This window comes from Cydia amplana, chromosome 23 (genome assembly GCF_948474715.1).
Source record: "Cydia amplana chromosome 23, ilCydAmpl1.1, whole genome shotgun sequence".
Taxonomy (NCBI): Eukaryota; Metazoa; Arthropoda; class Insecta; order Lepidoptera; family Tortricidae; genus Cydia; species Cydia amplana.
The window spans coordinates 6,245,725-6,263,777 of NC_086091.1; the positions used below are offsets into that span (position 1 = coordinate 6,245,725).

At 36.6% G+C, this 18,053-nt stretch overlaps 2 protein-coding genes across 2 annotated transcripts; both read right to left on the bottom strand.

Annotated features, from left to right (window-relative positions):
* Positions 1-201: 201 nt before the first annotated feature.
* On the bottom strand, positions 202-1,688 carry LOC134658730 (uncharacterized). The gene is made up of 2 exons (XM_063514379.1): positions 645-1,688; positions 202-250 (listed from the first exon to the last, which is right to left on the bottom strand). Exons 1-2 carry the CDS (start codon positions 1,653-1,655, stop codon positions 230-232), a joined length of 1,032 nt encoding a protein of 343 aa, XP_063370449.1. The 5' UTR covers positions 1,656-1,688; the 3' UTR covers positions 202-229.
* On the bottom strand, positions 1,683-2,298 carry LOC134658644 (uncharacterized; the record flags this gene model as incomplete). The annotated part of the gene is made up of 1 exon (XM_063514296.1): positions 1,683-2,298. A coding segment is annotated over exon 1 (612 nt), but the record flags the coding sequence as incomplete, so codon positions are not given.
* Between the last annotated feature and the right edge of the window lie 15,755 nt (positions 2,299-18,053).

Consider the following 18,053-nt stretch of genomic DNA (forward strand, 5'->3'; position numbering starts at 1 on the left):
AAATATTGGGCACATCATCAAAATACTGAAACATGGTAGGAAAACATAGTGAAAGCGCCATGCATAGGCATGCAAAACACGTGTGGCGCCCTCTGTTATGCGCACGTACATAAAACATCAAAAGCTTACCTGACTTACTCCTCACCAGGCCATGGCTTCATGTTGTCGCAGGAAGCAGTGGTACTCCCCGGACCCTCAGCTGCAACCTCCAATACTTCTGCCAGTCTGATCACAGCGTCGTCTTCATTTTCTGCGGGAATGATAATATCATCAATAAAAACAAGGATAATACCCCTAGCAATCAGGTCCCTGAAAATCGCTGTGATAAATCTAGTGAACACTTTTGGACAGATCGAGAGCCCGAAAGGAGCCCGAAGGAACTCGAACTGGCCCGTCATGGAAACAAATGAAGTGTATTTGACAGATTCTTCATCCACAGGCAAATGAAAGTAGCCATTCTTTAAGTCTAAAGTGCTAAACACTTTGGCATTTGCAAGTCTGTCAATATGGTCTTCAATGACTGGGAGAGGATACTCGTCTTTAACAATCTTTTGGTTCAGTCGTCGATAGTCCACACACACCCTCATACTACCATCTTTCTTTTTTACTAACACTAAAGGGCTCGCATAATCAGAATAACTCACCTGTACTATGCCGTCTTCAAGCCACTTAGCTATCTGCTGGTCTACCTCCTGCTGCTCCCTTGGGGCCAACCTCCTCGGCCGCTGAGCCACAGGGATGTCGTCTTTGAGCACGATCTTGAGCTTGATCGGCGCCTCTTTCGTCTTCCTAGGAACATACGACTGCACCATGTTGTTTACCCTTTCCCGTATCGCGGGGCTTACCTCGTTACCTATAACAGAAGGGTCATCCACACGTATGGCATACACCCAGCGAATACGCGGTAAAATCAACACAAAACCGTCTTCCAACACAGTCGTACAATGCTTCAGTAATTCTTGCCCGATAATCATTCTAAACAAATGAACTGGTAGGTTATCTTTCTCAATAACAAAAAACTTCATGTCGTTGTACCAATATCCGTCAATTAACAATTTTAACTTAACTTGTCCATAACATTTTACACCACCGCCAAGTCCAGTTATATTCTCATCGGGATCGCATTCTACAAGCTCCGGCGCACTTAATTCACTGTAGCACTCGATCGTCAGAATATTTATGTCACTACCGGAATCAATTAACGCAATTTCGTCCTTTCCGCACACGGAGATTTGCTTCAACGGCTTGTTATTAATCGTTTTTGGTCTCGTAGTCGTCATAACAGTTGTCAAACACTGATAATCATTCGTCGTTGCAGTATCAGCGTCGTCGGCGCAGCTAACGTCATTGCCGCCGTCCGAAGTGAAGTTCGTGACATTCGTGTGACACATGAAACTTCTTTTCCCACCGCTGGCGGCGCCACCGGCGTTACTCGAGTGAAGTTTTCTCGTGTTGCTAACTTCACCGCTGCTCGCCGCTGCGTTTCCGTCGTCCTTGCCGCGAGAATTTGAAATTGTCGCTTGTGGCGTTTTGCATTGCGAAGAAATATGCCCAAATGAGTTGCACCTGAAACACTTTAAACCCTTGTCTTTATGTGGACACTCGGACGATGAATGACTCATTTCTCCACAGCTAAAACATCTTGTAAACGCCATCCGCCTGTTTGACTTCTCGTGATCTACGTGCTTCGACTTCCCTTCTTTTTCTTTGCTCGAACCAGAACCAGACATATTTTCTTTTAGTTGCTCGTATATTTTAATCTTCTCTTTTAACTCACTGTAGGTACTCACGCCATACAACATAATTTTATTAACTTCTTGGTCTTTTATTCCCTCCACGATGTACTTTATTGCTACGTAGTCGGGCATCTTGCCGCGTTTTCCCAATTCTTTCATTGTAAACATGTATTCTAGGCAGGACTCGCTCGGTTTCTTGTACCTGGAGCTCATCAATTCGTGTATCGTCTTAGTATCGATTGTATCAGGAAATTCCTTCAGAACTGCAGCTTTAAATTCATCCCAAGTCTTGAATATTCGCTCCGCCCGGAACCATAGTAATGCAGTTCCCGCCAACGTACGTCTTGCCATCAGCAACTGCTGTAATGGTGTCCATCCGCAGAGCTCCGTACTGTCTTCAACGTCCTGGACCCACCTAGCCGCTGGGTAGGTCTTGTCCTGGCCGGTAAACTTCGGTATGAGGCCCTCGGTGAGATGTAACATACCGGTGCCGGCGCCATGCCACGTATTTTCCGCGAGCTCGTCGTCTTGCCTACGCCGGTTTTTTCGTGGTGACATCTTCGTCGTCGTTTGTAATCGTCGTAAATCGTCGTCAGTCGTCGTAAATCGTCTTCTTTATTAAAATCGTCGTCTTGGTAGCGTCTTCATCAAGGTCACGTCTTCAACTAGTCATCTTCTCGTCGTATTACGTCGTCTACTTAATTTTGAGCCGTTCCCACATCTGACACCAAAACTGTGGGTCGGGCGAACTCAAACAACTCAAAATTACTTTGAAAACTTATATTATTGAAAAAACAGAAATATTACACCGTCACATCGTACGTCCGAAATCAGTCTCCCCGAATTTCCGGTTACAATTTTAAATCTGCCCATGGCGTTTTGCTATCTCTTTCACGCGCACTGACACTCGGCATCATACTCTCTCATTCACACGTCGTTCATTCCACAGTTCGTTCTCTCACTCACTCGTTCAATCCTTACGTTCCAATCCACGCATCCTACATGTATAAACAACGCCGAGTCAATGGTCATGATTAACTTTGCTTTTGTTTTTGCATCATCAGCGTCTTCTACTTTCTTGGTGGCTTCTGGTATAATGCAATGTCGCATCCCCTCCAACACAAGAAAATTTTCCGCAGCAAAAGTCCACTCCCCATAGTTCTCGCGTCCCTTTAACTTCGGTACATTCACTAGATAATTCGCGGAACCCATTATCGACCACTGCTAAATTCAAATAGCTACAGACCATAGAGTATAAAATACATATTAAGTATATAAACCTATTTGGTATTCAACATTGATATAGTATAAAGAACTGGATACCCAATCGGCCGCCAAAAATGGCCCCACAAAAGTGATGTCAAAACAGATCATGCATTACTTTTTCGTTTAGTCTTGTTTGAAACGCTCAAATGTGAAGTTGTCAACAATTACGAAATGTGCCGTTAAAATATGTAAAAATAACAATGATAAAACAAGGAAAAAGGATGGAATGTATTTCTTTCGGTTAGTTCTTTGGATAGCATTACATAATTTATGTAATCTGGTGCTAATTTTATGGTTTTGAATAAATTAATTTGTTAGTACCAAAGAAGGGATGTTAAGGAACAAAAATCTAATGAGTCGATGTGAGGTCAATATTTTTTTATATTTTTATATGGAATACATAAGAAATAATATTATGTTTAAATTCAAGATTTCCAAGAAAACCTATGCGACGTGCAAAGTGGACTGCTATTTAATTATAGCAAGAGATAGGGGTGATGCAGTTTTAAACAAAGCAAAACGGCACTTGTGTGTTCGGCCCATTTCCCTGTTTCCGACATATACACCACCAATAAGGGCTTATATCGACTAACTGTAAATGCTAAACCTGTCGGAACACAGTGACAACCACAGGATTTTTTTTATAAAGTATAGGTAGACTTTATAAAAAAAATCCAATCAGTATCTAAATGTCCCCGTGCACCCGCGCTATGAGTAAATGTAGATCTTAAATACACAGTTATTTAATAAGTAGAATTTATTTCAAGGAAATTAGTATTTAAAGACGTATACTTACGAATTAAAAATTTGATTTGTTTGAATTTGAACCACGAATTAATTTTATTTGAGCTCCCGATTAAATTAAATTTGTTTTATTTATTACTTCAATTGGTTTTCCTGTACAGTAATACATATTAAAGTGTACCAAAGTGACTCCATTCGTTCATTATTCTCGTTTGACGTTGTTTGACGTAAATACGTTACGTTTAGTGCCATCGGACTAAATTTTTTAACAGTGTTGGTACTTATGTTTGCAAATTTGACACTTAATGCTTACGACATTAAGCTCTTTTCTGTACGAAACATTTATCTTGACTCAAAATTTATGTAAGCGTTTTTATCATCAATGCAAATGGTGCGAAACGTCATTGGGATCCACATTTCTTGACGTTTTTGTTCTGCTTTGTGTGTCTATTTCTTTTATATTAAGTCAGTGGTATTCAAGCACAACAGTATTGATAGTATACTTTACAAGTGTTTTTAACTATATGGTCGCAATTTACTATCTATTTTAAGTAACATTTACCTTAGTAGCTAAATCGACATAAAATCGACGGCCAAAGGTCTGCGTATAAGAAATAATTACGTCGCAAATACATCTAAAATATCTCATTAGTACATTTGACCTATTGGTCAGAGTTTGAAGTTAATTTTACCTAGTAATTTGACTTATTTTCAACCATTAAGTCCCTGACTTCATGGTCCCCGTATAAGATATAATTACGTCGCATATACACCTAAAATGCCTTATTAGTACATTTGACCTATTGGTCAGGGTTCGAAGTTAATTTTACCTAGTAATTCGACTTATTTTTAACCATTAAGTCCCTGACTTCATGGTCCCCGTATAAGAAATAATTACGTCGCAAATACACCTAAAATGCCTTATTAGTAGATTTGACCTATTGGTCAGGTTTCAAGGTAAATTTTACCTAATATTTCGCCTTATTTTCAACCCGTAAGTCGCTGACTTCATGGTGTATTTATGAAGTGAAATTTACGTTTTATTGTCCCTATATTTTGACTTTGAAGTAAAAGTGTACAATACGTAAAATAATTGGTGACTTAGGACGTAATTTTTACTTCAATTGGTAAAATCTTCTTCGAGCCTATAGGAAAAAATACTTAAAATGTTTGCTGGGTTCATACGACGTTTTTCAACAGACTTGTGAGAAAAAAGAACAAAACGTATATACATATACCTACGTAAACGTAGGTAATACAATTTTGATTGCTAAAACAGTTAGTAAAGGTACAATAAAGAAAGTGATAACATACATTACCGCATTAGTTGAATAATTATTACCTAAAGTCTATTTTTTTATTCCGTAGACTGAAATGACAGTTAATAGTATGAACATGAAATGTCATTTCATACTATTAACTGTCATTTCAGTCTACCGAATAAAAAAATAGACTTTATATTACAGCACAAGTTCGTTCATTACGAGTACTACTTAAAATGAAAAAGCACGCGAGTTTAATATGAGGATTAGGATTATGAGCCTAAAAGCGGTTCAATAACTTCCACATTACGAGCAAGTGTGTTGAAAATAAATAAGTCAAAAACTTTCAAATCCTTGAAATCTTTTTGTTCTGTGTTTCAGTGATCATGGCACTGGATAATTGCTGTTATTGCTTACAATTGCGCACAGGGTGCGCTATAATCTCAGTCATATACGTTATAACATGCCTGCCTCTTGCCTACGTATACATAACATTCTCCGAAACATGTACGTTGTATAATACTTTTCAAACTCGAAGGGTAGGATTACACCTGTCATATTCATATAATTTATAACCTAAAAACGCTTAATCTCTCAAAATTGTATTGAAATTACAGGTGTCATCCTACCCTTCGAGTTTGAAAAATATAAGTATGTCAAGCAAATATATCAGTAGCTCAGTAGCTATGTACAGCAAAGAGAAGTGGGGCAACTATAAACGAATAACGCATAGACAGATAGTCCCCATACGGCTAACCTGTCAAAAGTGAAGCCGAAACTCGATCGATGTGTCAGGGGGGTGTCACTCCGCAGTTTAGGTACATTTGGCCGGCGCGCCCATAGGACAGGCGTATGGCAGTGGGCTGCCGCTCGGCTCGCACGATAGTCATGTCACGTGGCGCTCGCGCAAAATTGAAAATACACAATAGCTTCGAAACTTACTTCCGTGAGAATCAGACATACTATCTCCGGATAAAAAATGTATGTTTACATAATCAACGTTTGTAATTCCTACATATTTATCTTAAAAATAATAAATCAGTGGGTATAAAGTCTATTTTTTTATTCGGTAGACTAAAATGACATTTCATAGTATGAAATGACACATGATGTTCATACTATGAAATGTAATTTTAGTCTACCGAATAAAAAAATAGACTTTAGGTATAAAAACTTGTCAAGTGATAACCCCGTGCCGACACTCACAGCTCGGTCATAAAACTGCGGCGCGCAAAGGAGATTCACGGTTCGTGCGCGGTTATAAGTTTCAATTTTGCTTGCAGGCGGCGATATAGGTGTAATTTTATACCTAAATCTGACTTTTGTGAAGGAGTGAATTTTCTGTGCGTGCGAGGCTCATGTTTTACGCTCAGCAACAGCAAGTAGGGTAATTCCACGACGGAGTGGGAAAAAAGTGTTTTTTTTTATTGTCAAAATTTATGGCCTAATGTTCTTTGGCTCACCTACATTATATATTCTGATGTTTTTATTTATATATAAACTACATACATTAGGTATACCAGTAGTTTTTTCAAGCAGGAGTTCGGATTTTTACAAATAAGTACCTACGTACTTTAGCTGCCTGGCTAGCACATGATTGGCGCGACAGCGACAGTATCTCGCGGCGAGAAGACTACCCGTCTTTTTCTAAGTATGTTAATAAAAGAGGGATAGGTAGTCTATCTCGCCGCGAGATACTATCGCGCCAATCATGTGCTAAGGGTGCTGGACTAGTTAGGTGTCACATAATGGTCAGGGGAAATATGTAAAACAACAAGTAACATTTCCAAAACATTAATAGCCCAAGTAGCATTTCAAGCTGTATAAAAGCTGTATATAAGTTTATTTGTATACTATAAGCTGTACACTTTAAAGTCTGTATAAGCGCTTATACAGCCCTTATAAGTTAAAAAAGGGCCCAAATTATACAGCTTTCCGCGTTATTAGAGCTGTAGAGTGGCTGTAGATAAGCTGTATAATAGTTGTATTATAGCTGTAATTTGGTGTTTAGGAAACCTTAACACTACAGATAACATCTTATAAGTATGATTTAAGAATATAAGTTGTAAAAAAGTTTTTAAAAAGAAATACAAGAGAATAAAAATCATTTAAGAAACTAAAATGTCTTCTTGATCATTCGTAATATTTGTAATGGCGACAAATGTTATAAGCGGATGATAAGTAAGGGACTTTAAATATTAATAAAGGACCTTGAGAGCGGATATTATATAGAAACCTAAGTGCCGATGAATATTTATTGTGAACCTGTGTATATTTACCGACAAAATATTCACGCGCCTGCAAAATAATCAAGAGAAACATAAGCAAAATAATAAAAATTGCTAAGTTAGTGTTAGTTTTTAAGGTTAGAATGTAATTTATTTTATTAAATATAATTTATTTTGCTATAGTCAACTTATTTTAAGCTGGTAATCTTAAAACGGCTTTAGTTTTGGCTAAATATTTGCAAGTATTTTTTTAATTACATTTTTTAAATACGTTTTTATTCATTGTAAAATGGCGACAATTATTAAACAGCCTACAGGATAGTTGGAGAGCATTATAATCTTAGTAGCTTTACTATGTACGAGGGGCGTTCAATATATAATGAGAATGAGATGCAAACTCTTTAAATATTAGGAAAGTAAATACTGGCCGGAAAAGCTAATCTACCTAGCTGATTGCCATGAAAAAAAAACGAACTGTACTTTGTTTAAAAAAAATACGGCGATTTCTTTGCGATGCTATTGAGTACGTTAGCGAAAATGGAGAAAATTGAACTGCGCGCCGTTATCAAATACTTGTGTTTGAAAAGTTTTTCTACGGACCAAGTCAATTTAGATTTACGGGATACTTTAAGGTCTAATGCTCCTCCGTATTCGACAGTCGCACGTTGGTGCGCCGAATTTAGACGTGGAAGAACATCGACCATGGATGACCCCCGCTCTGGACGCCCTACTACAGCAGTAACTGAAGAAATTGTGAAAAAAGTCGAAAACTTAGTTTTGGCGGATCGTCGTGTCACGGTTCGTTTTATTGCTGAAAATGTAAAGATTTCAACGGGGAGCGTGCATAATATTTTACATGAACGCTTGAGTATGATAAAGGTATCAGCGCGTTGGGTACCCAGAATGCTTACTGACACGCAAAAACAAACTAGAGTCGAGATTTGTCAAGAAGGTTTAGACCTGATACAGCAAGACCGGGAACTTTTTTTGGCGCGATTTATAACAATGGACGAAACATGGCTCCATCATTACGACCCTGAAACGAAACTGCAGTCTATGACATGGAAAAGGCCATCATCTCCAACTCCGAAGAAATTCAAGGTGGGCCCATCTGCCGGTAAGGTCATGGGCTCTGTTTTTTGGGATGGTAAAGGGGTCGTAATGATTGAGTATCTCGAGCATGGAGCCACTATTACGGGCTCTTTATATGCCAAACAAATAGCAACATTGCGCAATGAGATCCGTGAAAAACGGCGAGGTAAACTCTCGAAAATTGTCTTGTTCCATCAGGACAATGCACCGGCACACAAGTCCGCCGTTGCAATGGCTGCAATACGTGATGCTGGGTTCGATAGCCTTAAGCATCCTCCGTATTCACCAGACCTCGCCCCTAGTGATTTCTACCTATTTCCGAGATTGAAGGAATACCTGAGAGGCAAGAAATTTGAAGACGACGACGCGGTAGTCGCTGCAGTACAAGATTTTTTAAGTACCCAAGATGAAACCTTTTTTAGAAATGGAATTTTAAGTTTAGAAAAAAGATATACTAAGTGTATTATGCTAAAAGGTGACTATGTCGAAAAATAAAATAACATTTAATAAAAGTTGTATATAACATACTCATTCTCACTTTTTATTGAACGCCCCTCGTAATTAGAGGAGTAACTTAAATTTTAGGGCCCGGCCACATGTCAGCGGTGCGGCGCCGCAAAGCAGTGCGCGGCGCCGCGCGCAGTGCCGCAAAGCGGTGAGTTTCGCCGCGCGCGGTGCCGCCAAGCGGCGTGCGGCGCCGCGTGCGATGCCACGCTGCATAGCAAAGAATAAAATTCGACTACCAGTTGTTTAATCAGACATTGATTCCTTCACACGTGTTCTGCTCTTGCTGTTGTTATAGCGATAGCGGTTCGCCAAAAAACGCTGCAAATGGTGTTAAAGGTATGAAAATCGGTACGATTGATCTTTAGGACATTTGAAACAATTTGACCCGAAGCACCAAAAAATAAAAAAAACGAGAGAAGTTATGACGTCATCTTTTTTTTGTATGAAATTTAAAAAAAAATTGTTTAGAAACCTATTGTGTGTAGTCTCGGAATAATAAACCAACAGGAACCGCCATTAACAGGCGTTCCCCTCTGCCAAAAGTCGGCGGCCACCGGTCAAGGAGGTTATATAAAACTAGTTGCCATACGTCATACGCCATTCAGCAAACGTCAGTCTAAGCGAAATGTTAGGAGCAGAAAATGCCGAATTGTAGCGTTTTCTCCTGTAAAAACCGATCGGACACATCTAGCGTACTTAAAGAACACGTTTCTTTTCATATGTAAGCACTATTACATGTAAATATTATCAAATAGTGCACTAATTTAGCAAAAAACTAAAAAACATTGTCAATCTGAAAGTGATACCACTTCATGGTACTAGATCTAATTTAGGGTAATATTTAAAGAGGACTTTCTAAATATTCATTAGGTATACCTAACTTCTAATTTGTGTTGCTTATTATTATATAATTCATATAACACATTATTTTTCTATAACACCTTATTTTTATATCAACATAATCCATTCAATCAAATAAATAGTATAAATCATAAATAACGTGATATTACCGATATAGGGTCATTGTGCTAGTTTCCGTCCATGCTCTAGTTTTCGTCCACATGACAGATTAGCAAATAACATATTTGATATTTAATTTACTACTTGCCAAATAAATTTTTTATGTAGATAGATATATTGTCTCGACATTAAGGATTGTATTAAGTCCAAATTTATGCCGCAATGTAGATTTATATTCAATTTCGTCAAGTGGACGAAAACTAGAGCTGGACGAAAACTAACGCACCTATCCTACTACTGTTTGAAAATTAATTTTTCTCTTAGTTTCTATCGTATATTTTTTATTTGACATGTCCAATATTTGTATTGTATTTTATTTATTTTAAGGTATTTACTGCCGACTTTTTTCCATAAATAGGCACTTTTAATTTATTACTCTGGTATCACTCTACCATAGTTAGTGATGGGACACCATAAAAACCAATATCGATAAAATCTATATGAACATTATAAATATATTGTTATTTTGATTTATTTTTTTAGATTTCCAAAAGATGCAATAAATTTTAAAGATAAGTAGTTTTCAGCTTATCAAGCCATCCAAAACCTAAAAATATTGCAAGATCAGTCACGTTTTAAAGATCTAAGAACTGCATAAGTAAGTTTGTAATTCCATATAAATATATGCTATTGCAGAGTTACTGTTGCAGTTCCTACAAATAGTAGGTAAAGTAAAGGTACACTACGATGTATGTACGATGTGAATACGAATAAAGATGTGTTTAGTTATGATATGTGTATACATAGTATGGGTATGAGTACCCGAAAAGGAGGACTGTCTACAAAAAGAGATGAGATCCCATCAAAAACATTACATGTAAAAAGGTGCAAGTCTCGCAACGCTTCTACTACAAAAAAGTTTTGACATGTAATGCTAATGTGAAACCAAGTCGGTTATTTTAATCAGTGCCAGGGGGTGTTAAAACCGTATCAATAAGATATATTTAATTTGTAATACATATACTGACTTGGCAATCGCACATAATGCTTTACTCGTACCGTACTCGTAAATACGTGTAATGCTCAAACTGCAATTAGTGCTAGCGTTATGTTCAATTAGAATTATTTTTAATAGGTGACGATGATCCTTATGTCATTATGCAGCCGTGCGATGGCCAAGTCATTATACGTATTACAAATTAAAGATATCTTATTGATACGGTTTTAACACCCCCTGGCACTGATTAAAATAACCGACTTGGTTTCACATTAGCATTACATCTCAAAACTTTTTTGTAGTAGAAGCGTTGCGATACTTGCACCTTTTTACATGTAGGTAATGTTTTTGATGGTTATAATTGACTAAAGCAGACAGTTATAATTCAGTCAATAAAATATCGACAATATTATCGACAAGTCCCTCGCACTTCTACGTTTACTTAAAACTGACATCATGTCGTTCACGGACAGGGTTGTCTGTGTTTGTTCTTGTATTTGTGTGAATATAGTTTATGCTAGTGTTTGATAATTTTGTCGTGTGCGTGTGTAGCGACGCATGCAAAAAATGCATTAGTGTTAACATTATTTGTGTGCGTTCCTCGCCCCCCGCGCCGAAAACGACAGAATTTTTCACATAGAAATTAGTGCGTGTCACCACTCCATATTGGATTATTACTCCGAGTGTGTAGTATTAAACGAAAGGGCTTTCTGAGCCGATGCCAAACATATATCACATCATTACATTTGAGTCATTTTTTTTAAATTATAATAAAAATATTTTTAAACATACCAAGTTTGGGTTTCTCCAGATACAATACCGTTAAAATTTTTATCTACAGACATGTCATTAGTGCTCTATAATGCGTTCAGAAACCGTAGGAAATGACCAGCTTTATTACAACTAATTTTATTATGAGAACTTTCTTATCTGTGGTAGTAGGAAAATTTGTACTGTAATGTTATAAGTAGTTATAACGTTACAAATTTTTAGTATCGTTATGAGTGTAAATTTGGAACAGCAATCAAAACACTATAGATATTAAAGCAGTTATCGATATGAAACGTCAGTTTAGTATGTTTTTTTAATATTAACCGCACGATATTTGATCTCGAGTGACATGAGAATAGGAACTCTATTCTTTTGTCTAGGAATTTAAAAAAAACTATGGATACGTGGTACATTAAAGTACCTATTGTCTGAAGAGATACTACCTACTACGAACGCCTTATATTGGGCATGATTTAATCCTGCAACAAACATGTATGGATTAGGTAGATATTGCGAAAGAACGGCGATATAATCAAGGCTAAGAGCCTATACTACTGATACTGTTTAAAAGGTTTACCTTTGTAAATAGTCACAACTGATTGCTGAAAATATTAGACATGTGGGCCTATGGACGGTTTCCAGGACACAATTTATGGTCGTGTTGGATAGATTTAGGCATACGTTTTAATTTTATTTATGCCTTTTAACCCTAAACAAAAATACTGAACATAATCTTAAAAGTTCGAAAGAGTTCTTTCCAGTACTTGTCATAACCTCAATTTTTAGTAATGTTTACCATCAACAAGCATGATTGTACATTGTAGGCCCCTTAGCTTTGCTTATTCTTATTTAATGTATTGGTATTTAATGGTGACAGCAGAAATATCTCTTGAAACAGAAACGATTCAGAATAAAAACCAAATGAAAACAAATAAGGTGACGGCTGTCATTCACGATCCACATTCCACAGATAAAACACAGATGACACGCGTTTTGGAATTATTTGAACACAGTGTTGCTAACCCGCGATTTTTCAAATTTGCCGCCTTTTACTACTGACAAGATTTGGTTGACGGAGTTTATTTTTCACTTTAGTGATTTATTCTTCGTTTGATCCTTAAAAACTTAATTTTTTTTTTCTATTTCAGCTGGATGGACTATATATGCATTATATGTTATCATGACATTAATCACATTGATGTTCCTTCTAATGGCCGTTTCTTTAATATGGCCTGTTAGTATGTCAGTTGGTTTGTTAGTTAGTGTGGGTCCAATCTTGTAAGCTAAATGTGATCCACTTCGCGATTTCCGATTGTGCTGAAAATTTTCACACTCATGTAAGTCGGGTACCAATGCAATATCATGGTACCATCGAGCTGATCTGATGATGGAGACAGGAGGTGGCTATAGGAACTCCAGAGATGGGCAAAATGTAATCGACTAACGATTAACCATTAAGACTAAAAGAATTATTTGCGACTGACGATTGAAAACGACGACTGATCAATCATAGTTGTATAGAGTGCACCTAATTTAGTTGCAACTAAATTAGTTGCCGATTGTAGTCAATCGGCAACTAATTTTTGTAATCGACTAATTAGTTAGACTATTTTTTCCGCGACTAATGTTAGAAGCAAATTAAATGGAAAACCTCGGTATGGCTATGTTGACAGCCAGCAGATTAGGACATCTTAACGCATGTATAAAAATGAAATAGCACATGTGTTACTTGCGATATTTTGACCATTTTTATGGAGTGTAAAATTTCTCTTATCTAAGGTTAAATAAAATTTCCGTAATAAGTAATAAGCACCTAGAATCTAAAATGATTCATGACAACATGTTCAATATATAATATAATATGACCTAGAGACCTCAAACCATCTATGAGTATGAATTTATGAAGTATGAGGCGAGTAGCCTGATCGATCAATTTGCTACCGCTTCAATATATTGGCAATAGCCCTAATAAATAAAATATGTATGTTGATTGATATATTTTAATGTAGCATGACGCAAGGAAAATGTACAATAGTTAACGCTGAGAGTTCTTTACAAAGAGGTTTAAATATTTTTAATGACCACACGTTGAAAACAAATTAGACCGCATAGATAATAAACAACATGCAGATGTCTCATGCAATAAATAGAACGTGGTTTTTTTAGAAAATGCGTCGGCACTTGCTTTAAAATGCAATAAACAACTTCCAGGTAAGTAGGATTATCCCATTGTTTTGTCGCCGCGTGACACTAAAAAGAGTTTTATTATTGACAGCGACAGCAGAATATTGATAATTTCTTTGTCTAAGATTTACTCAGTATCGTGTACAACTTAAGTATTAATAATGCACCAATCTACATTATTGTTTGCGACTTGTAAACATTGCAGTTTTTCGCTATTTATCGTTACCTGTATCCATAATATAACGATATATACTACTTATATATCGTTATATTATTGCCCATAATATTACATTGTCATTCAAGCATTGCAAATAAAACGTGTATACATAATTTTAGCTCAATCGGTTGAAGGTATCTGCTTCGAAAAAAGCTGCAAGATTCTACCCAAACCAACACAGGTACAACATACGAGTACCTCCAATGTACATACATACCAACTTTTAGTTACATATTGCAAGTTAAATAAAAAATGCAAAAACCAGCGATGACATAGTTTAAATATAGATTTAACCGTGAAATTTAGTCGATTGAAACTAACACATTGTACATTCTCACAACTAAATTAATCGCGATTAAAAAATGACGATTGAATCGATTGATTAGTTAACTAAAAAATTTATCGATTAATGCCCATCTCTGAGGAACTCTGTGATGAAACAATGCAACCTAATTGTGTTTGAGGTATTTAGAATTGTCTCGATGAGTAATAATGAGTATTAGTTGAGTGTGGTAAAAAAAGTACAGTCAGCGCTAAAAGCTTGTACCACAAATTATATTTTTGGCAAAAACTTATGTTTTTATGTTGTGGAATAACTCGGGTAATAATATTACTTACCTAAAATAAATGGGTCATCTCTCGTTTCGTGCCGATTTAACGTTTTTTCAGAAATCTTTTTTTTTATTGTAACCCTTATTTTAGGTACTGGTATTTTGCCGTTTTATTTGGGTACCATTACTGTTGGATACGTATTCATTGAAACATTTATTTTAGGTTACCGTTCTTTTGTGGTTTTGGGGACTTTTGAGGGTCTGATCCCTGGACTAAGCCATGGCAAAATGCCGGGACGACGCTAGGATGATGATGAATGAGCAATATAGTAAATGAGTATGTGAGTGAGTGGTATAGAATAGAACCAATACGTACGTAATTAAGTCCCGTCGTAGTGTGTAAAAATCGTGAAATCGAAATAAAATTATATAAGTATTTGTATTTGTTTTACAGGGGGAAGAAGAACATGAAACATTTAGATGTTGGTTAATGGTTTCTGTTGTATGTCCACTTTTCATACATTTATATGAAGGCATTTGGGCAATTGTTTACACAGATAAATACGCTTACACTGTACCTGTCACAGTTGTCCCGGTAGGTAAGTGTGGATATACATATTTATTATAGTCATATATTATCCGCAATTTACCAGTGGTAACTACTGGGAATTTTTTTGTCCCACCTTTTACCACTGGTAACTTATAATTATTTATTAAAACACTATATTTAAACTGTCTTATCAGTATTGAACTCTAACAATACTTTGGTGGTAACTACTTAGCTTTTACCAGTGGTAACTACTGGGAAAATTAATTCCCAGTAGTTACCGCTAACTCGGTTTGGTGGTAACTTGTAAATATTGTTATGGTTCAATACTAATAAAGACAGTTTAAATATAGAGTGACTTCGGTGCCAATTTTTTTTTACTTATTTTGCGTCACTGAAATCAATTTGCGTCACCGAATTCAATAATGCTTACACAAAAATCACATTTTGAATTTTATATCTCAGTTATATTACATTTTAATCATATTTTTCATTCTTATTTGATGATAAGCGATGTAACAATGCTAATGATCTCATAAGCTTACATAAATTGAGCTTAATAGAACTATAGGTCTTATTGTATATCTACAAGTTTAAACATATTTGTATGTGACTGTTTGTTTCCTAAATAAAGGAAAAATCATTTATTTACAAACAAGATATATACAGTGTATTACTAAAAGAAATTAAAAACTAGCTTAAATCTAAAATAGGCCCTTGAGGCATTGTACCAAGGATGCTGGCGACATTTCCTCGCTGTATCGCAATGCTGATACGTTGTGCGAGGTAGCCGCCAGCTCTTCGGTCACCAGTTACGTCAACCAGACGCTTCGCGATTTCTGCGAACAACTTATGCGCGCTAAATAAATAATATATATATATATATATATATAAGTAGACTCAAGATTTTAAAATAACCAAATTATGGCTTGTAAAACAACATCTCTAGAAGATATCCCACCCTATTTGACTGTCCTCATATAATAGGGTGATGTATGGTCGTGGAACGAGTTTCAGACATGTCAACCACGCACATTAGTGCCATGAAGGAGAAGATGTTTGTTTTACACAATCCGACCGCACACGCATAAAAAAGAAACTTAACAAGCAACAGCTCAAACACTTGAGCTAAATTGTAACTCCTATATTTAGACATAAATACATAAGACATTGAGGATTGTTAAAACATTTGCTATGTTCAATTTGTATCTATGCCTATTCTTTACAAATATCGATCAGTAGGTACGCTCAGTGCCTTTGAAGCGATCTCGACATGAGAAGGCCACTGTAGACTGTAGACGGTGAAAGGGGTGCAGGGAAGAAGAGTAGCAGGAGAAAAACAAGTAAGTATGATAAATGAAAGATAGGTATAGCGGCCGCGAGGGACAGCGTCTGTGTGTGACAGTGGTCAGTTAGCAACTGAATTGGGTTCGATACAGGTACGTATGCATCTATGCATCTAGGTATGTATATATATAGTATAGCATGTCGCTCGCGCTCACCATTCAATGCGTAAGTATAGATTTATTTATATAAGAAGTATATCATCATACATAGTAGGTAAGTAAAAAAGGTATATATAGATATAAGCATAGGTAAGTATTAGTTTTAAGTTTCTTTTTCAGGTTCTGTCGTCTACAATCTCCCGCCCAGTACTGCTTCGGCAGTACTCACACTGGTAGGCGGACTATGCGAGCTGCTGGTCTCACTAACACTCGGGATTTTGTTTTTATATTTTCGATTAGCATTCACAAACCTCCAGTATGCAACAGCTGCGAAGGCGGTCGTCGCTGCATCACAAAACATATGAAGTTCCAGAATGCTAGTTGTCTCTTTCGCACTCGTTATGAAATTTGCAGACGTAGTAAAATACCATCTTGGTATGTTGAGGTGCACAAAACTCTTTAGGTCAGTGATCCAGTGTTTAAATTCAATAAAGATGGACTTTAGTAATATTTTTCCTTTTATTATTACAGGTGCCAATACACCAAATATATCATAAATTGACGTGATGCGTAAATTTTCTCGTTCTGTCGGCGTTTTCTTGAATTCCAGGATGTCTTCGGGTATGTTATTGAGAGACACATCGACTGCCAAAGTATCTTGCGATGGATCCCATAACAGCAAACTTTCTCCGTTAGTACTTAATTGATCTTTAGGTAAGTGTGACAAAACATTTTTGTTGTTACTTGTCCAGCCACGTATCTTAAATCCTCCGAATTTATGCACCGTAGAAACATCATCAATAATATTTATCGCTTCGCTTTCTGTGGGCAGCGAGTCTATCAAATCGTTTACGTAATGACTATGCATAATAGCTCGGAAGGCGTTAGGCTTTGTTTCGATGAATTGTTGAGCATTTTTATCTTTTATAAATTGTGCAATAAATGGGCTGCAATTTTCTCCAAATAAAAGTGACGTCATAACATATTGTTTTATTGGTTGATCTTGACTGTCGCGCCATAAAAATCTCAAGGCGTGTTGATCTTCTTCTCTTATTTTAATTCTCAGAAATATGTCACGAATATCACCCGTTATTCCTATGGGGTTTTCTCTGAATCGTAACATAATCCCATAAAGTGAGTTTAATAAATCAGGACCTTGAAGCAAATAATCATTTAGGCATTTTCCATGAGAAATACTAGCACAGTCAAAAACTAATCTCAGTTTCTTCTTTCTCGGATTATCTACTCCAAAGTGGGAAATTACCCAAATTCTATTCCCACTTTCTTCCGGTTTTACTTCTGTTTTCCGGGGAAGTCCCACTTCCCATCTGGCATTCTTTAACTTCGCCGTGTTATTTAAAATAGAAATTGCATGTTGTTCTTCTTTATTTTCCCTCTTCTTTGAAGTTACTCCGGCACTTTCTAAGTTAAAATAATGTCTCGCTGTTTCGTTTAATAACACATCTGCGTTGTAATTATCAGCGGGCTCGCTGGCATCAATAAATAAAACTGCAGATTCATCAAAACAAGTTTGCTCGGCCGGTGG